The sequence below is a fragment of the Heloderma suspectum genome, chromosome 2 (genome assembly GCF_057233095.1).
Source record: "Heloderma suspectum isolate Gila_16-S chromosome 2, 16-S_ref, whole genome shotgun sequence".
Classification (NCBI taxonomy): domain Eukaryota; kingdom Metazoa; phylum Chordata; class Lepidosauria; order Squamata; family Helodermatidae; genus Heloderma; species Heloderma suspectum.
Genome location: NC_139459.1, coordinates 16041898 through 16063304, shown reverse-complemented (window position 1 = coordinate 16063304; position 21407 = coordinate 16041898). Strand labels below are relative to the sequence as shown.

The 21407-nt window shown below is 47.2% G+C and overlaps 1 protein-coding gene across 4 annotated transcripts in view; it reads right to left on the bottom strand.

The window, feature by feature from the left end:
• The window catches only part of CTIF (cap binding complex dependent translation initiation factor), a 228764-nt gene that overhangs the window by 54313 nt on the left and 153044 nt on the right, over positions 1–21407 (bottom strand). For 2 of the 4 annotated variants that reach the window (XM_084832016.1, XM_084832018.1), the window contains 2 exons: positions 7077–7515; positions 3527–3826 (listed from right to left, as the gene is read on the bottom strand). In XM_084832016.1, the coding sequence (XP_084688142.1) occupies positions 3527–3826; positions 7077–7515 (739 nt within the window). Of the gene's footprint in view, positions 1–3526; positions 3857–7076; positions 7516–21407 lie in introns of all 4 variants that reach the window. The other 2 variants (XM_084832015.1, XM_084832017.1) reach the window with 1 other exon arrangement.

The following is a 21407-nucleotide window of genomic DNA, read 5'->3' as shown; positions in this document are numbered from 1 at the left end:
CAGTGCTCTGCAGGTGTCTCTTCGGCCACATTACTATAGCCATCTGTTGTAGTAGAACACACAGACACACACACACGAGCGCGAACCCAAGAACCTGTCCGATGCGCCAGAAATCACAGCGCCCTCCTTCCCGACTGATGCTAACGGACTGGGGCTAGGGAGATGGGCTGGGGTGGAACGTTGCCAGGAGCCACAGAGACTGGCCGCTGCACAAAGTTCCATGTGCCGAGTCTCTGTGTGTGCAAGAGAGCTTTGCTTTCACAGCTCCAGGTCAGCAAGTAGGCAAGTGGGTCAGGAAGAGGAAGGGGCCTGCGTGGGCCGCTGGTCAACGCACAAAGCCGAGGCTAAGAAAGAAGAAGGACGCAGCTATGACACCATCAGGTAGCAGGTGACGGAAGAGGCCTTGCCGCAGGACCCTGGAGAGCCAGGCAGCCAGTTAGAGGGAACAGTAATTGCCAAGATGGACCACCCTCTGACCTGGTGTAAAGAAGCATCCTGTGTTGCAGTGTGGGTTTTGGGGCGTAATGCATGAGTCCACATCCCTCACACCACTACCGCATGCCCCGCATTTCCCCACCCCATTTGAGGAATATAGGAGGGTACAGCACCCTGCTTTGCATGCAGAAGTTCTCCAGTTCAATCCCCAGCGTCTCAAGGTAGGGCTGGAAAATCCCCTGCCCGAAACCCCGGGTTTCTGCTGCCTGTCAGTGTCGACAATACTGGGTTAGACGGACCAGTGGTCTGGCTCGGTGTAAGGCAGCTTCCTACGGTCCCACCCCGTTCACTGCTACTGCCACAGCACTACCCCAACTGGCTCAGCAATTTAAGACCAGGAGAGGCAGCCCGGAAGGCCGCCTGTAGTTCTTTTCAGCCAAGAGAGTTCTGCAGCACAGTGGCGTGGCAGCGGCACGCACACTCACTCCGTTTCCCAGCTGTACCGGAGAGAACCGGGAGGGAGAGAAGGCAGGCAGCTGCTGCACTGCCGGGGTCTTGACACAGCGACCTTTCTTGCTGCGGACAGGGGTCGGGAGGGTGCAGTGGCAGGCAGTGGTCAAGAAACAGGACAGAGGTCGAGATGCCACCTGCCATTCAGAAGGGCGGCTGATTCGTTGCTGTACGCGAGACTAAATGCACAATGGGCTACTTGGAAGAAGGAGCAAGATCATCACCAGCTTAAGGATGTAAGAGCAGCCTTGCTGGATCTGGGCAAGGGTCTCTCCGATCCAGCCTTCGGTTTCCAAAAGCAACTAGTCGAATGGCTTTAGACCAGCCTTCCCCAACCTGGTGGCCTCCAGAAGCACTGGACCTCAACTCCTATCAGCCCCAGCGAGAATGGCAACGGCCTGCAATACTGGGTGTGGTAATCTAAAACCTCTGGAGGGCACCAGCTTGGGGGTGGCTGCTTTAGAAGTTCACAGACAGGGTCTGAAGGTCTATTGCATCTCTACACTGAGATTCCCTAAGACTGGGGTGGGCAGAAAGTAGATCTCCAGATGTTTTGGACTTCAACTCCCAGCATTCCTGATGGTTGGCCATACTGGCAGGAGCTTCAGGGCGCTGACAGTCCAAAACATCTGGAGATCTACCCTCGGCACACCCCTGCCCCAAGTGATGTGTTTGTTCCTGAAATTCAGTTTATTAATACATTCGGTTCATTTCCATGCACACCTAACCTTCCTCCAAGTGCTGCACAACCCATTAATTAATTTGACAGTGATGCTGCCCGTGACGGCAGGCACAATAGCTACCGTTTCACAAACAAGAAACCCCAGGTTACTGCTGCTGGCGCTTCAAAGCCAGGCCCACGTGCACAGCCACCCATAACAATCAATAACAGCCCACAAGGGCGCAAGCCGCTTCTGTCTGGGCTTGGTAAGTGCGGCCACCCACACGCCACACCACCCCTGTCGATCCCAGCAATTAGGCCCCGACCCCAGCTGCTTGCGAGACCAGACTTAAACAATGGCAATAAAAGGATGTGAGGCGCTCCCGCTGCATTTACTGGCCAAATCAACTTTTTAACTAGTTCTCTCGGCTTCAAAGCACTTGGAAGAACTGTCCACGAGGAAAGTGTATGCAACCCTAGGCAGATTAAACGTGTCTTCCCTGCCCTGTTTCTTAGCGTGTAATCCTATGCATGTTCAGATAGAAAGAAGTCCTACATCGCCCATCATTCCCCAGCCAGCCATGCTGGCTGGGGAATGCTGAGCAATGTAGGACTTCTTTCTGTCTAAGCATGCATAGGATTGCTCCCTTAATCACTCGTCCTCTTCCGTGCTATTGCACCCCCTCCCTCCGCAGCCAGAAAGATCAAGGTGTCCGTATTATTTATTTAAGGTATGTCTGTTCTGCCTTTCTGAAACCCACCAAGGCATTGTACCAAAAAAGTAAAATCATAAAACAGTAAGATTGAAGAACACAATACAACAATAAAAGCAATGTTAAAAACCATAAAAACAATGTAGAACGCCCAGTTAAAAAATGTGTCTTGACCTCCTTCCTGAACAAGGAGTGAGTGGGAGATTCTATGGGGCAGTGTGCATGGGCTGCAATCCAGGATCGGAATGAAAAGGGCGGGGGGAGCCTGACCTCTGCCCCAGACACTGGGACGTGTGCGTGTGTCATGGAGGGTAGGGCACAAGCTTTGCCACACCCCAGCCATGTCACTGTGATTGACCCCCTCTGCAGCAGAAACTGAGCAAGTGAGTTGTGTATTCAGAGCCAGACTGATAGATGGATATATATACTAGTTCCATCTGCCGCATTTAAAACCTTGTCCTGGAAACTGCACAGATGGCCTAATACAAGTGCAAAAGGTCCACTGACCGTACACATGATACGGGCAAAACTAGGGAGCTGCAGTCAAACAGCTGGCTGGTTGTTTTCAAGCAGTGTCTGCAATTCAACCCGCCTAAATGTTCTGCATCCCCCCTCCCCATTTCACAGATCCTCCTCTCCCTAGGTCCTGTGTGAGGTTTTCCCTACCTCTCTTCTGCCTCTTTATCCTGCTCATGCCACCAGCTTGACACACATTTGAGTGAATTCTATGCAAACCCAAATACAAATTGTGGTCACAGCAGGTTTTCAAGGCAAAACCGAAAACGCACCCAAAAAGCTTGCCCATTATGCCTTGCTTTCCAGAGGTCCACGGAGGCAGACCTCCAGTTCAAAACCCCCAAGCAACAACCCCCAAACAGGTATAGATCCTTCTGGGCCAAAACCGAGATGAACTGTGCCTTGGGAAAACGGAGCACTTGCTACAGCAAACATTTAAAATAGAACGGGAGATGGACAGTGTCTATAAAATTATATCTGTCCATCGTAACCATGAAACGCTCATGTAAACAAACACAACTGCCAGGCCAGCTCCATCCTCCTCCTCCTCCCCATTTATGTTTTTATTTTTCTAAAATTAATTGGGTGAGAATGGAACGCGGGAGACAGCTCAAGCACGGTCAGAACTTACGGACTTCTCTCCCTGGAAGTGACGGCATGCCAGCAGCAGCTGTGCGATTTATCTGGTTACCTGCAGCATGTTGAGCAGGAGGCTCCGGAACTTGGTGCCTTCCACCATGAAGAGCGCCATCTTGTCACAGAGCTTGGCGGCCGTAGAGGCAAAGCTGCGGTCCGTCACGGCCTTCTGGTAGATGGTTTTGACTATCTCTCCGAGCATCTCCTCGGAGTTGGCGGAGTTCTGGGCCTCCTCCATGAAGCTGGTGAGCTGGGAGTCCACCCCGCTGCTGTTCTTCCGCATGCTGTTGAGAATTTCAATTAGTTTGTCCATTTTGTTCCTTTGGGGGTTGGTAGACTCCACAGCCACTTCGTCCTGATCCGTGAAAAGGGAAAGACAAGGCATCTGTTATGCAAGGAAATGTGGAAAAAGGAGAAAAGAAAAGAAAAGAAGACACAGATCAGCACCTTCCAGCAGGCAATGACAGTAAGGAAGCGTAAAACAAGACCTATAAACCAGCCGTCCCCAACCTGGCGCCCTCCAGCATTGCTGGCTGGGGTATGCTGGGAATTGTAGTCCAAAACATCTGGAGGCACCAGGTTGGGGAAGACTGTTATAAACATATACTGTATATCTATACCTTTATCGATATCGATATCGTGAAAATCTGAAACACGCAGCTACAAGATCTTACATTTTAAAGACTGTTCTGACATGGGATCCTTTTCTAGCTAGCCCTCCCTCCCCCAGACTCATTTCTCTAGCACCTGGAGACATGCCTACACTACACACTTCCACCTGTTTGACTGTCATAGCTCCCTAACCAAGGAAGTTTGGGTACCACAATGAAGACTTCTAGCCAAGAGTCCCCACTGCTTTCACCGAACTACAGTACCCCAGAGATGGAATGGGAGCTGCCCATAGAAATCAGTGTAGAAATTCAAGTTTTTAATGTAGCTAGGATTAGCACCAGAGGGTCCAGTTCCCTACTCCAAAAATACCTGAAATGTGAGCATGTTTAGTGGGCGCAGAATGGTGAGTATTGGTGGGAGGTTGGACAGAAAACTGGGTGGGTGGGGTAGACATGACTGGCTGGAACCCTGGACAGAAGCACTCCACACTACAACATTTTGTTACAGGTCCAACTGGTTCCCTGTTTCTGAACTCTACGCTGCAACGTTTAGTTGCAGGTCCCAATGCTTCCCTCTATTTCTGATGTTTGGAGGTGCTTATCTAGCCAAAACAGCATCATCCATGCACAAGAGAGAGGTATCAACAGGCTCATGGAAACCTCAAGGTTTGCAAAAATATAAAAATTGGGGGGGGGGAGGCCTTACTGGGGGCAGGGGGAAGACCCTAAATAGACAAATGAGGACTGAGTTTGCTCCGTGGCCATGGCAGGCCTGTGTGTGTGGGGGAGGTCCCCCCGATTTTTATTTTACAAGCAAATAATAAAAAATGGTTTACAATTTTGTCTTTAAAAGGCCAGCAAAACAGATTAACTGCCCCCCTCCCCACTTTTTGGCATTCGCCCCCTGAACTTTTAAGCTGGCTACCAGCCTGGGCCATGGAATATTGATTTGGGCCAGTGTGGTGTAGTGGCAAGAGTGCTGGACTAGGAGCCGGGAGATCCGGGTTCTAGTCCCCACTCGGCCATGGAAGCTCACTGGGTGACTTTGGGCCAGTCACAGACTCTCAGCCCAACCCACCTCACAGGGTTGTTGTTGTGAGGATAAAATGGAGAGGAGGAGGATAATGTAAGCCACCTTGGGTTCCTTGCAAGAGGAAAAAAGGCGGGGTATAAATGCAATAAATAAATAAATAAATAAATAAATAAATATTGGGCAGGGGGACCCCTAGAAAACCAGGTGGGAAGGGGAATGGAATGAAGATTGTGGAGGAGGGCATGGCTGATTAATTGCATCAGTGAACAGGCGCCTCTATGCTGCAAGGCTTCATTGCAGGTCCCACTTCTTTGTTACACTACATTTGCACCCGTTCTTCTGCCAGGGAGTGCACACCAGTGTACACAGATCACAGGGGTTCTCCCATCCAGGTGATGGTCAGGCTCAGAATTGCTTAGCTTCAGAGACGGAACTGAGTCAGATGCCTTTAGGGAAAGGACCTTAAGGAAACCATAGCAACCAAAGACAGGCCCAGTCTGGACTCTGGGCCCAGGAGAGGCCCAGAGTCCAAAAACCTGAAGCCAAAAGGGCCATTTTTTCTTTTCTTTTTTTCTGGTTGGAGCCCCTGTGCTTTTAACAGCCACATGACACACAGAACTCGAAGAGTGCCATTACCCCAAGAGCACACTGACATGCTGTGGATTGCCATCCCTGTAGAGTTTCTGCCTGTCACATGCCCTATGCATTCCATGTGGCTGGAAAGCAAGAGACTAAAGGACTCTTTGCTGTGGTAAATGGTCACAATCCACTTAAATGGTTCTCCTTGAACTCCAGAGACAAAATTGCACTCCTAACACTACTCACCTGGCAGTTAAAGTCTTAAGGTAAGGTGGCACAAGAAATATATGTGACTATCTTCCTATAGTTGGTTTACCAAGATTTCTGAGCAGAGGCCTGTGGTATTGTTTTTAAGCATGCATCCTCCCTAGATATGAACATGGATGAGATATATTGTGTTTGGGGTCAAAAATTGTAGCGCTAGTCCTTATAGGCAAAAGCAACAAACAGCATAGATTGACACCTAGTGGAAGAACACGGCATTACAAAAAACTGCATTGGCCCTGCTGAGGCAGAAAACAAACTACAAATAGTAGTAACACCTAGTGGCAACAGCCTTCCTAAGAGAAAAGAGAAGTCAGAGGGCAAAAGGCAATCTCCCCAATATCCTCTTCTTTTCCAATGATCTGTGGTAATAACAACAACAACAACAACAACAACTTTTATTTATCTCCCACTCTTCTACTAAATGTACCAAAAGTGGCGTACAGCGTAACCTCCCCCAGGTTCCATGAGACTAAACATATAAAAAGGCATAAAACGGACACCCACAGGATAAAGGTGAAGAAAGCCAATCCAGCAGCAGGAAGCTCACAGCAAAAAAAGGAACGTCTGAACTATGTGATGGCAACATTTTGATCCTCTGGTGGAATGAAATGCAAAAATTACAGACCTGTGTGCAATACAGCTCAGGGGAAAAAACACCACACAATGAAAATGATACACAAATTGAAACCTGGTCCTCTCAACAGGGAAAATTTCATAAAATGGATGTCCCAAATTGTGCCTTAGAACACAACGTACAGGAATGTCTTTGCTATGTCATTCAGGAGCAGTTTAGTCTCACAGTGGTTGCAGTGCACTGCATTACCTTTTGGTCACTGGCTTCTTCTCCGCTGCCCAAACTGGAAAGAGCAAAAGAGTACTTCTAGCCCTCATGGTTGCAAAATAAAATTTGAAAATGTGCTAGCCGTGTTTCACCTACATGAGGTCAGGAAGCAGCGAGGATGTTGTTGAGGGTTCCAGAGATTGGGGGGCAAGGGACTTTTGTCCTGTCCTTTCACCATACAGCTTACGCCTTTGCGAAAAGGTTGCTGCACAAAGCATACACCTACCTAACGATGTTTCAATTTACTCAGAGGGTGGATGGGAAAAGGAGTTACCTTCTCTTTTAGTCTCCTGCGTAGTCTGTCTTTGGAAGACTGAAGCAAGTTAATTTTGGGTCTCTCGCTTATCCGATCGTAGATGCCGTCTTTCCGTTTGCTTTCTGGATCCTGAATATACTGTGGGGACTGTCTCTCTGTGGTGTCGCTGCTACGATGCATCTCGAGGGGAATATGCACTGTGCAGACAGAGGCGTCCTCAATTTTCAGGTTCTCAGTCTCTTTGGCATTTCTGTGCATCTCTTTGTCATTGGGTGAGTGTTTCTGGTTATGGTGCCACCGCCGGTTTTGGCTGTAGCCGTGGTGGCCAGGCCGCCCTGAGGGGTGTGGGACTTGGCCGCTCTGGGAGGGTTTCTGATGTTCCCTGTTGTGTTTGGCAGTGCCTTGCTGGTGTTCCGTGTGCTGTTGCGACTTGTTTCCCCCGGGAGCCCTTTGTCTCCTGCAAAGACAAGCAGAAGAATGAAAGCTGAAGAATAAAAGTGACTGAAGCTGGCATGTTATGTTGAAAAGTTTCACGTTTTAAAAACTGCTTGTTTATACATTAAAAAAAAAACACTTATGCACTGGATGTGTGATTGCTGGCTATTTATTGTAGTTTGGAGGGACATGTCACATGCATCACATCACCTCCATATGAGTTTCTTAGGATGAAATCCTATGCATGTTTAGACAGAAAAAAGTCCTACAATTCCCAGCATGCCCCAGCCAGCTATGTAAGACTTTTTTCTGTCTAAACATGCATAGGATTGTGCCTTAGAAGAATAAACGTTTCCCTCTCTCTCTCTCTCTCTCTCTCTGTCTCTCTTTTAACACACATCTGCGTTGAGATGAACACCAAGGCACTTCAGTGGTACAACTCTTCCGTGGTATAATTCAGAGGGATTTCTTGCCTCCTGGACATTAATTACAGCACTCACTAACACTTTCATACATTGTACAGACAAAGAAATGTATGGATTGATCCAAGGCACAATACACTAGTGTGACGGTACACCTTATGTCACTATTCATTTACTTATTTATTTCCATTTATATCCTGCGCTTCATAAAATCCCAGAGCAGGTAACAACAACATTAAAACAACAACACTATGAATAAACATATAATAAAACCAAAGCAGCAAGATTTATTAGAGTGGCAAGTAAATACTCTTAAATGCCCAGGTAAACAGATGGCTCTTAGCCCAGCACCAAAATGTCAGTAAAGTTGACTCCACGTGTAGCTCTTGGGGAAGGGCATTCCAAAGTCGGGCCACCACCACAGAGAAGGCACTGTCTGGTGTTACCATCTGATGCACTTCCACAAATGCTGGGAAGAGATGGGCCTCCCCCACAGATCTAAAAGCTACTCTGGCAGCACCAGTGAATCCAGATATTATGCTGGCACAACAATGTATATTAATGGTACTACTGCAGCAGCAGCTCTCACTGCCAGGTACACGCAGTAGCTGCACACATATGAAAATTGGAAGCTGCCTTATTTATTTATTACATTTATATTCCACCTTTATTCCTCCTTAAGGAACCCAAGGCGATGTACACAATCCTCCTCTCCATTTTATCCTCACAACAACAGCCCTGTGAGGTGGATTGGGCTGAGAGTCTGTGAGTGGCCCAAAGTCACCCAGTGAGTCCGTGGCCAAGTGGGGACTAGAACCCGTATCTCCCGACTCCCAGTCCAACACTCTCACCACTACACCACGCTGGCTCTCACTTATACTGAGTTAGACCATTGGTTTGCCTAGCTCAGTATTATTTGCTTGGATACAACCCCAAAAGCGGTAGAATGATCTCAATTCAAATTTAGGGTACGCCATTTAACATCACAGTGATCCAAATATATGCCCCAACCACAGATGCTGAAGAAGCAGATCAGTTCTATGAGGATCTGCAGCACCTACTGGATAGTACGCCCAAAAAAAAGATGTTACTTTCATTACAGGAGACTGGAATGCTAAGGTGGGTAGTCAAACGACACCTGGAATTACAGGCAAGCATGGTCTGGGAGGACAAAATGAAGTGGGACATAGGCTGATAGAATTTTGCCAAGACAACTCACTGTGCATAACGAACACTCTCTTCCAACAACCTAAAAGATGACTTTATACATGCACTTCACCAGACAGTCGACACCGAAATCAGATTGACTACATCCTTTGTAGCCAAAGATGGTGGACATCTATGCAGTCGGTAAAAACAAGACCTGGAGCTGATTGTAGTTCAGATCACGAACTTCTTATTGCACAATTTAGAATCAGACTAAAGAGAATAGGGAAGAGCCACAGATCAGTGATATGAGCTCACTAATATTCCTAAGGAATATTCAGTGGAGGTGAAGAATAGATTTAAGGGACTAGATTTAGTAGATAGGGTCCCGGAAGAACTATGGACAGAAGTACGCAACATTGCTCAGAAGGCAGCAACAAAAAACGTCCCAAAGAAAAAGAGAACCAAGAAGGCAAGATGGCTGTCTGCTGAGACACTGGAAGCAGCCCAAGAAAGAAGGAAAGCAAAAGGCAACAGTGATAAGGGGAGATATGCCCAATTCAATGCAAAATTCCAGAGGTTAGCCAGAAGAGATAAGGAATTATTTTTAAACAAGCAATGCGCGGAAGCGGAAGAAGATAATAGGATAGGAAGGACAAGAGACCTCTTCCAGAAAATTAGAAACATCAGAGGTAAATTCCAGGCAAAAATGGGTATGATCAAAAACAAAGATGGCAAGGACCTAACAGAAGCAGAAGAGATCAAGAAAAGGTGGCAAGAATATACGGAAGATCTGTATAGGTAGGATAATAATATTGGGGATAGATTTGACGGTGTGGACAGTGAGTTAGAGGCAGACATCCTGAAGAGTGAAGTTGAATGGGCCTTAAGAAGCACTGCTAATAACAAGGCAGCAGGAGATGACAGTATCCCAGCTGAACTGTTTAAAATCTTGCAAAATGATGATGTCAAGGTGATGCATGCCATATGCCAGCAAATTTGGAAAACACAAGAATGGCCAACAGATTGGAAAAAATCAACTTATATCCCCATAACAAAAAAGGGAAACCCTAAGAGTGTTCAAACTATTGAACAGTGGCACTTATTTCACATGCCAGTAAGGTAAGGCTCAAGATCTTGCAAGGTAGACTCCAGCAATTCACAGAACAAGAATTGCCAGATGTACAAGCTGGGTTTAGAAAAGGCAGAGAAACTAGACACCAAATTGCCAATATCCACTGGATAATGGAGAAAGCCAGGGAGTTTCAGAAAAAACATCTATTTCTGTTTTATTGACTATTCTAAACCCTTTGACTGTGTGGATCATAACAAACTGTGGCAAGTTCTTGGTGGTATGGGGATACCAAGTCATCTTGTCTACCTCCTGAGGAATCTGTATAATGACCAAGTAGCAACGGTAAGAACAGACCATGGAACAACGGACTGGTTTAAGATTGGGAAAGGAGTACGGCAGGGTTGTATACTCTCACCCTGTCTATTCAACCTGTACGAAGAACACATCATGCGACATGCTGGGCTTGATGAAGCCAAGGCTGGAGTTAAAATCGTTGGAAGAAACATTAACAATCTCAGATATGCGGATGATACCACTTTGATGGCTGAAAGCGAGGAGGAGCTGAGGAACCTCATGATGAAGGTGAAAGAAGAAAGTGCAGAAGCTGGGTTGCAGTTAAACCTCAAAAAAACCAAGATTATGGCAACCAGCTTGATTGATAACTGGCAAATAGAGGGAGAAAACATGGAGGAAGTGACAGACTTTGTCTTTCTAGGCGCAAAGATTAGTGTAGATGCTGACTGCAGCCAGGAAATCAGAAGACGTTTACTTCTTGGGAGGAGAGCAATGACAAACCTTGATAAAATAGTGAAAAGCAGAGACATCACACTGACAACAAAGGTCCGCATAGTGAAAGCAGTGGTAGTCCCCGTAGTAACCTATGGCTGCGAGAGCTGGACCATAAGGAAGGCTGAGCAAAGGAAGATAGATGCTTTTGAACTGTGGTGCTGGAGGAAAATTCTGAGAGTGCCTTGGACTGCAAGAAGATCGAACCAGTCCATTCCCCAGGAAATAAAGCCAGACTGCTCACTTGAGGGAATGATATTAAAGGCAAAACTGAAGTACTTTGGCCACATAATGAGAAGACAGGATACCCTGGAGAAGATGCTGATGCTAGGGAAAGTGGAAGGCAAAAGGAAGAGGGGCCGACCAAGGGCAAGATGGATGGATGATTATTCTGGAGGTGACGGACTCAACCTTGGGGGAGCTCTGGCGTGGGCTGGTCCATGAAGTCACGAAGAGTCAGAAGCGACTGAACGAATAAACAACAAACAAAAGAGAGGTTCTCCAGGGTTTAAGACTGAAGCCTTCCAAAGCATGCATTCCACTATTGACCAACAGCCTTTTTTTTTCCTGCAAAAGCTTGAAGAGGGAGTCACAGCCTACCTCCTTTGCTATCTCCCGAAAAAACAAGTGGAGACATCATTGCAAGACAGTTTTGCCAAATCGGGTGAATCAAGCACAGGTTTCTGTTCCATGTCGTCCTATTATCAGCACAAGAACGACTCCCAAGCACTGCAATCCCTTTTGCAACTGGCACAGCTCAAGGGATGAATCCTTCAGATGCCATTCAGTTATGCCCATGCATGGCTCACTACAAAGATGATACCTCTCACATACATGTGGAGTAAATCGGCCAGCCAGTTGGAATTAAATTGTCCTCCACTGATCACTGGCTTTAGGCTGCTATCTTAACCCACTTACTCAGAAGTATGTGCCACCCATATCCATGGGAGGGGCTTCCAAATACAGTTGTTTGGATTAGAATATTAGAGATGTCAATTGTGGGGTGGGGGTGGGGAGGTCACCAAGGATACAATAAATCAGAACACTCCTAAACACCGCTACGGCAGGGGTGGGGAACCTCAATCCTGCGGTCCCAATCCACCCTGTGGGGGGTTCCCTATAAGGCCATGCCCCCTTCCCCCGGCACCACCCCCTTCCCCCAGCAGATCATTGGGTAGTTTCTCGACTTCTGTGCAGTTTTCCTCCTATTCTAAAAGGCTGAAATGCCTTTCCTAAAGCCTGGTTACCGGCATGATGCACTTTAAGGTACGATTCCGGGTATTTTTCACATCTTTGTCCCCACCACTTTTGCATCTTTGGCTCCTCCCCTTCCTCCTCCAGCCCTGCCCACCACTGGAATGTGGCCCCTGAGCACTTCTCTGCAGTTGAGTCTGGCCCTCCGGCTCAAACAGCTTTCCCACCCCTGCCCTGAGGGCTTGTTCAGGCAGTGCATTTGCAGTGATATGGAAGAGCTCTCGGTCCCTTGCTGAGGGCAGCGGGCACTTCTTCTTCGAGGCCTGAGGCCACAGGCTTGGCTGGTTATTTTAGGTGAGCTGACCTTCCGCAAACTGGTACCTTCCAGATGTGTTGGACTACAAGTCCCACCATCCCCAGCCAGCATGGCCAGTGGGAGCCACAGTCAAACCTGTCTGGAGGGCACAGGTTAGGGAAGGCCGGGGCAGTGGAGGCTGGTGGCTCCGATGTCAGTGAGGCTGTGATTCTGCTCTGGGTTTCAGTCAGAACTGTAAAGGAGCTACCTGAGGTGCTGAAACCAACCTGCCAAATAGGTTCAGCACTTTGGATAGCTCCTTCAGAGCCCCAGCTAGAATCCAGAGCAGATTCACAGCCCCACTGACATCAGAGCCACCAGCCTCCACTAAGAGGGAGTATGTGAAAAGTCAACCTAGCTTGCCTCTGGCGCTCCGACCCATGTCTCTCTCCCCTCTCAACCCATGACCCTAGTCTTCCTTCCTGCCCTCCAGCTCTGCCCTTCTGGCCACCCCCTTATTCCTCTGAGCCACTCCCACCCCTCTTTTCCTAGACCCCGCTTGACCTATTACTCTGTTGGGGCTCTGCCTTTTCCTCCCTAGGCCACTGCTTCTGACCCAGCATGGTCTTCTTATGCTCCAGATGGAGGGCACCTACCACTGCCAATCACTTCTCGCCCTCTACAAGCTAAAAGTGCAATCCTCATTGACTGTTCATACTTCAGGGGGGATCCAGCACTTTTCCTGTGAATTCATCTCTCTGTGTTTTTATTTATTTGTTTGTTTGTTTATTAAATTTCTTAATCGCCCATCTGGCCGGTCACCTGGCCACTCTGGGCGATGTACAATAATACAAACAGTTTAAAAACAATAAAATTACACATTAAAACATCATTTTCTAAAATTTCCCTAGCCCACCCCAAATGCCTGCCTGAACAACCAAGTGTCAGGAGCGCCCTGGCGGCCTCTTTCAGTCTACTCCAATAGCTAACTCAAGACACAGACAAAAGGATTCTTTTCAAGCCTTTAATCTTTTACAACTTAATGACTCTTTCAGATGCTAATCACCAGTGACTAAGCAAGGAACAGCAGAGTAGCCTATGCTCTAGGTTAGGCAGCTGGTCCCCGTTTGAAGGAGAATCACTTGCAGACCCTGAACTTATGGGCTAGGGAGAGTTCCTCCCTCTTTCCCTTGGGTCCTCGGGATGCGACCATTGCTTGCGTGCCAAACGAGCGCTACGCCTCCTTTCCGTGCCCTCCAGCTGTCGTTGCTCCCGGTGTCAGCGTCGAGCGTCCAGCAAGCTCCCCTCCCGCACTCTCTCGCTGCCAGGGTCACTATCTATCTCAGGAATGCCGGCAGGAGGAATCTCTGCCAGCTGCTGTGCCTGTGAGAGATGAGCACACTCCTCTCCCATGGATTGCTGTTCCTCCTCAGAATCAGAACTGCTCTGGGGTTCTATCGGCTCAGTTTCTACCCTGACACCAAGTTTTCAACGCGTGGTGGAAGCTCATTAAAGAGGGGGCATGGCGGAGTTCCCTAGGGAGGGAGTTCCACAGAGTGGGGGCCACCACAGAGAAGGCCCTTTCCCTCATCCTCACCAGCCTAGCTGTCCTGGCTGATGGGACAGAGAGAAGGCCATCCGAGGCTGATCTTGTTGAGCGGCCTGTCTGGTGTTGCTGGAGGAGCTCCTTGAGATAGGCTGGGCTGGAACCATATAGGGTTTTAAAGGTCAAAACCAACACCTTGAATTTGGCCGGAAAACAATTGGTAACAACACACAGTGGCCGTGACACAGTTGAGTGGGCAGCGTTCTCCCTTCTCCTTTCCTGATCATCACCACCCGTCTCCAGACATTTAGAACAGGGTGCTTCTCAGCACCATTTTAGCACACTGTTTCGGCAGCTGTTTAAACATTTAAAAAGAAAAGAAAGGATGCCTGCAGCACAGGGCAAGTGGATTGCAGCCTTACTTCCTGTAAACATGGCCATGTCTGATCAGTTTCACAACTTGGCTAGGAAATTGCCTGTTTCCTTTTTCTAGTCAATTTCAAACTCATCTCTTGATTTTTCTGGTCAGTTTTATAACTAGGCTAGAAAATTGCAGAATTTTCTTACAGCTTCTACAGACATTTGAAGGGTCTTCTTTGATTCACTGTTTTCAAACCTTGTTCCTCCAAAGGGAGAAGGGAGGCAGGAGTTGTGTGTAAGTTCTTCCTCCTTGCCTCCTTTAAAACAAATTTAACATAGAAAGCCCTAAACAACTTGGGTCCCAAATATCTGAAAGAGCAGCTCCTCCCCTATAGACTAGCCTGGGTGTTAAGATCAGCAGGAGAGCTCCTGTTATCAGTGGCACTGCTTTTAGTGGTTCATGGGATGGTGGAATGTGAAAGGGCCTTCTCCTTGGTGGCAAAGGACAATACCAATTCAAATCCAATTAGACATTTCTCACCTGCACCAATGAGCTGATCACACTAATTCATTTTTTTAATGCTTTGTGCCCTAGTTCATCACACTGGCATTCTATATATGAATAGAAAAGAGGAACAGGAAATCGGAAGCACACACAGCATCGGGTTTTCTGGTTTCTTTGGAAACTGTCAATTGGTACTGCAGTCCCTTTTGTCATTCTAACTCTTCAGATGACTGTTGGCTTGAGAATGTTGACAGTCAGCACACCTGAGTAGGTTATCATGCTCCAGAAAATTCCTGAAGGACAGTGCAATGTCAACAGGAAGCAAAGCTGTAGGGCAGCCAGGAGAGCTCCTAAAGTTTTCAGATCCATGCAAAATAATGGGACTCATAACTCTGCCTTTACTAGCAAAGGGCCCATTACTGTGGCAAGCAGAATGCGTGAGTGGAAGGGTGGCTTGTATATTCCATGGACCCTGTGAAGGTGCAGGGTTACATTGCCCACTCCTGCATCTCACAGGATTTCCATCAATTAGAGACAGGTGACTTTCTGTCAGGGATGGAGGGCAGGTTTTGTTCTTACCCAGCGGTGTAGTGGAGCCAGAACTTGCATGGTCAAAGTCCCAGGGGAGGGTCTGAAGGCACATGAGGCAGCCACCTTGCTGAAGCTAAGCAAGTCTGGGTCTGGCCAGTGCTTGGAGGGGGAACCACCTGGAAACAGCATGTAGCCACCTTGAGTTCCACAATGGAAGAAAGGTGGGATATAGATGTAATAAATAAAATAATAAAGTGCTGGGATGTTTTGATTAGCAGGCGCAATGACATCATCCCCCCGCCCCCGACTGCCCCCTGCCCCCGACTCTGAGCTTAGCTGCAATCATCACAGAAGCTAAGTGTCTCTCCCTGGTGCTGAGGAAAGAAACTCCTGGAAGATCTCAAGGTGGTATTCTTATGCTATTTGGGGACATGCTGTGTCCTTCTCTTCCTCTTTCTCATGCAGTCCCAGATCTCTCCAGCCAAAGTCCAGGATGCTGACCACCCCACTGCCCTTGGACAGCTTATTATTCTATGACCATCCACTGATCCTTATAAGTTGAGTATAATGATCTACACAAGCGCCTGCATTTTGGATTCTCCCGGGGGAGGGGGGAAGCTACGGGGACTGTCATGATGAGAACATGAACTCCAAAATTAACCACTACTCTCACTGCAACAGTGTCTACAAGAGTAGTGATTTATTTTATGTGGAAGATAAAGCACTGCACTCGAGGGGCTTTAATTGCCATTCATTCCAATGGAGAAAAAATAGTTCTTTATTTATATTGACATTAATTGGCGGCTTTTCTATCCCTAAAGGATTCTTGCTGCCATCAAGCCAACCGTCTGAAGGAAGGAGTGTGTGGCAGGATCAGCCGTGACTTTCTGAACAGGACATTGATATCTGCTGTGCTCCAGGATTTGGTCCGTTCCAATTCATTACAGAATTAGTGCTTCCAGGGATGGGCTGCTCATTGCCCCACTGCTGAGGCCAAGGCAGCCGGAAGCTGTGCTGACCTCAGCTGGACGGTGAACACGATCTGTTCCTTTGTTCTCAAGTGGAGGATCTACATGTGGAAGCCCTGACCCTGCTGAGAAGATAAGCAACTTGAATGGAAGCTACCTTGCACTATCTAAACATCTTCAAGGACTTTTTGTGGAAAAGCAGTATCCGTTCTTAAAGAACTAAAACATAAATCAAATTAAGAGACTCCTCAAAATGCTATGCAAGCAAACAAGTAAATAAATGTATGAAGGACTGAAAGAAATACAATCAAACAAAAACCCCAAACCCAAACTGATACAATAAAAAGTCAACCACATAAGAAGAGCAAACCTTAAACAATAACAACCAGACCCCTAAAGAGGCACAATCTCATGGCTTTGATATGGCCAACCAAGTGTCTCCAAGTGCCTCTCAGATGTTTCTGCTGGGATGCTTCACCACAATCTCAAGTTCAGTTTCTCCAAGACAGTTTCTCCTTGTTCCTCCCAAGCTCCCTTCTCCTCGCTCACTCTCCTTAGCCAAATCTGACATCATCACCACCCATCCTTTGACTACACTCTCTCCTTCCTCCCCTGGCCCTGTATTTAGTCTGTTGCCAAATCAAGGGCATCTCTACACCAGCCTAAAATCCTGCATTTAAAATGGGGCTTTCTGCTTCTGTTTTAAATGCAGGATCATGACTTCCCTTTTCACCCGCTTCTTCCCCCCTCCTTCTCCCGCCATCTGAGTCCTCCATTATCTTTCATTGATCTCGCTCCTCTTCTTGCCCCTTTTCCTCTTTTCACAGAGGAAGCTCAAGCGGAACACAACGGGGTAATTTGATAGCTCAGTATCTGCGATCTATTTAAAAATGGAACAAAGAGCATTTAGTGCAGGAGATGCCCTGGAGGGACACGGTGTCATGTAAAGAGCCCGCAAACTTCCGTGAAGGAGCAATCTCAATCGCAGGATAAAAGCTCCATGTGAAGAAAGCCCAAGTCACTTCTATCTTCAACATGATAAAAAAGGCCCTCCCTCCTTTCCCCCTTGACAAAAACGCTGGTCCTTGTCCTGGGCGGTGTCTCCATGAGCAATTTACTGTGAGGTTGCTGCGTTCGGAGATCGTTCGGGGCACATGACATCATGGCCATCTCGCAGTCACCCTGGAGTTTCATGCTGAAAACCAGGTTCTTCTGAGAGTACTTTTAGTCCAATTGTCTTCCTTGATTTGGCTTGTCTGGGCTTCCCTTGTGGTGTGCACCACCCTCCACATTTACTCTGGCATGATTTCCCTGCCCAGGGGTGTGTCTTTCACCTGGCCGTGACCTCAGTGAGGTCAAGGGGTGTTTCCCCAATGTTGTCCCCACCTGTGTTTCCCTGATGTTTCCACCATTTCATGGCTGGCGATCAGAGTTCTGAGCTACCTCATGACATTTACTTCACCTTGTCTCCCACTAAACTCTGGTGGCCATCCACGCAAAGCATAGGTGTGTTCCGAGCAGGCTCTTTTTTTTTTTTTTTTAAAGTAAAGAATTAAATCAAAACAGTGCTTTTCTCAGGAAAAACCTCCTATCTCACTATCTCCCATTTGCCAGCAATTCCTGTACCCCCTATCTCACTATTTTGCGATAGTGAGACAGTGAAATAGTGAGATAGGGCGTACAGGAATTGCTGGCAAATGGGAGACAGTGAGATGGGGGTGGCGCTTGCTAATGCGGCTTTAAAGAAATAAAAAAAAATAGGCGGAATCCAGCATAGGTTGGGGAAGCAGGTGTCTCCTCAGAAGTAACTGGCTAATGAGGCTTGTTCCCTAAATAGCGATGCTGCGTTTCTTTACTGCTTGCTTTGTTGCTGTAAGGAAGTAATTAATGTAAACCTTCACTCCATTGCATTACGGGAGATTCAGGCGACAGGAGGGGAAGAGCCTGGAGGGGAAGGGAGAAGCCTCTCTTATTGGTTGAGCGGCCCCTGCCAGTCTGATGACGTTCACTCCAATCCCATCACCCCACCTGGAACTATGTTCCTGTGAAGTGACTTAGAATGGTGTGCTACACTCATTCGTGGAGCCCTGTGAGGAACAAAGCTGGTTCCTTGAAAAATCTGGGTAAGCCACCATTCGCTTCTCTTTCTGTTGTGGTGGAGACACCCCCTGGTCATCTTTTGCCTACCATTTCTGTGAAGCCTTTGGAACAAACCTCTTATCTAAGCCTAAATACATGTAAATGAAATAATCACATATTTTCCTCCTGTTTACCCCTCCTCCATTTCTCTCCCCTTCCCTCTTTTATCTCTCTTCTATCTATTTTGAGACTGTAAAGGCACAATCCTATTAGAAAGAAAAAAAAATCCTACAATTCCCAGCATTCTCCAGCCAGCATGGCTGGCAGGGAAATGCTGGGAGTTATAGGACTTTTTTCTGTCTAAACATGCATAGGATTCTGCCCTAAGCCCTTGATGTAGGGACATATCCTCTCACTCTTTGTACAACATGAATAAATACAGTGTGTGCGTGCAGGTGTGTTTATAATATCCTTGTAAATGGAGAAGCACCGCAGTACACAACCTTTAGATCAGTGGAATATTGACTTTATACCAGCTCTAAGAATAAGCAATCACCTTTCTGAAGATTGCCTTCAACAATTCCCACCCCTAATCTCAAAGTCATTCCACTCTGGAGAAATACTGTGTTATTTTAAACATTTTTTTTTCCCTTTTGGTGCACAGACATTTATTTTACTTTGCAGAGAACAAATTTGCACTGACCTGCTTAAAATGTGCTTTACTGGAGGAAGTGGCCATTACCCTGTGCTGGTCAGTGGCTAAAACTGTCCCCCCAGGATTGTTTGCCAAACCAGTCTTGTCCATCAGAACTGTATTCCTTGGCACGGAGAGCAGGTCAAACCTCCTTTCTGTGGCCAACTGGCTCTTAACTGTCAAGACTGGGCCCTTGTCTTTGGCTAAACGGAGGAAGAGCTGACCTGTTCACTGCGGTGATGGAAGAAATTCATGCTTAGGTTTAAAAATGGTTGACTGAGTTTATGAGACACTGGGCCATCTTACAGAAAGCTGGCTGGAAAAACAGGTGAGGGAGCATTCCTCTGACCCTCTAGCAGAAGGGCCTTGTGTTATGTTCAAACAGATTTAGCACAGGTCGGAATCATCTTTGGTCTACATTTACAGGAGCAACATCTCTGAACTGGTGATTACACCATCACTACAGCAATCGTGGCCAGCAATGCTAAAGAAAAAGCACATTCAAGATCACAGGCTGGGCTGCCATCAAGGGTAGGCATGGCTGGGCACCTGCCCAGGGCCCACACCCCAGCAGGGGCCCAATGACCACAGCCCTCTGGAGCTGCTCCTCCTCCCCCCCTTACAACCTGCTTGTTCACCTGCCTCTTGCTCTGGCCCCACAGTGCTGGTGGTGAGAAGGAGCAGTAGATGCCATTGTTTGCCCACTTACCAGCTCTCTGCATGTCAAGCAAGCAACTGGTAGCAATGATGAAAAAGAGGAGGAGGAATAGCAGCTGGTGGAGACGGTGTTGAGAAAGCAGACTACCTGAGGAAAGGGGCCCACTGCGGGTGTCTTGCCCAAGGAACCTAAAAAAGCTGGAGCCGACACTGATCCCAGAGGTTACTACAGGTAGAATGCATGAGCTACCAGCTCATATGTTATGTGGCTTCTGAGTGCAGATGTAGGGATATCACTGAAGGGGGATGCAACCTTTTACTTTCCCCTTTCCAGTAACATGGGGGCTAGGCTCTAGACATGGGGTGATTAACACTCTAGAAGAAGGATTTAACCACAACAGTTTACTGGTAAATGAAAGCAAGCAAATCACAATTAAAGATATTTACACAATAGAGCTGAGTCATACAAAAGGCATTAAGAGAAAGTAAAACTTGCAAAAATGCAAGTCCCTTTACCCTAGCTGTACTTGGAGTTCTCCAGGCTGCTTCTTCCTGCTCCCTCTTCAGGCTCTGATCTCCCTGACTGTGCTCTCACTGCTCTTGTCTTTCTGACACTCTCTTTTTGTACCCTCCTTCCTCATAACCAAAAGTACTGCTTCAACCCTGAAGAAATGAAACCTAAAGCGGCTGAAGAGCGAGGTAGAAGTGCCTTGATACAAAGAAGTAAATGAATAATCAAAGCTCTTGACCATTCTTTGTTTCACCTCACGATAAGCTCAATTATTGTATGAGGTGAACAGGAGGCCTAGGCACTGGTGTAGGAGAGGAGAACCACATGGGAGTGGACCTCTGGGCCTCTTTTTCAGAGCAGGAATGACAACATCATCTCCTGGAGCACCAGGGCAATACTTTTACCTGGCAAGAACCTTTCCTGCATTACTTTAAAAGACATGAAGGTCTCTGTTCTTTATATTAAGGTAGCCTTCTCTAGCCTGGTGTCCTCCAGATTTTTTGGACTACAACACCCAGCACTCCTGACCATTGGCTATGCTGGCTGGGGCTGATGGGAGTTGAAGTCCAAATCATCTGGAGGGCAACTGGTTGTGGAAAGCTGCATTGAAGATATGACAGAATGGCTGCATTGGCACATAACACCAAGCCATGGTTTATGTTTGCTATGGTTTGTTACAAATGAATTGACTTGCAGACAAGCAAGCAAACCACAGCTTGTCTTCCCTATTTCTGGTTTGTCTCTCTCCCACCCTTTTTGCCAGCCTTCAGAGCAGTTTTGTTTTCAGGCTGCTCTTACTGGGCACCTCTGTTTCGGGGCAGACAGCAGCGCAAACAAGCCAAGGATAAGCCACGGTTCTGGGCTCAGACATAAGACATAATTTAAACAAGCCAAACTTTGTAAGCCAACAACAAACCATGGCTTCCATTTGTGGTTTGCAGCTGGTTAACAAACCTTGGTTTATTGCAGGGATGAGTTTGGATACAATGGGAATCTAGACTTCAACATACTACACCATGGTTTAGCGTTATGTGTGGACCAGGCCAATTTAACACAATTGATCTACTATCCTTTATAAACAAGGTGAGTCTCACCATCATATGAAATAGCACCCCTTGCGATGCATAGTGCTTTAATGTTGTTCA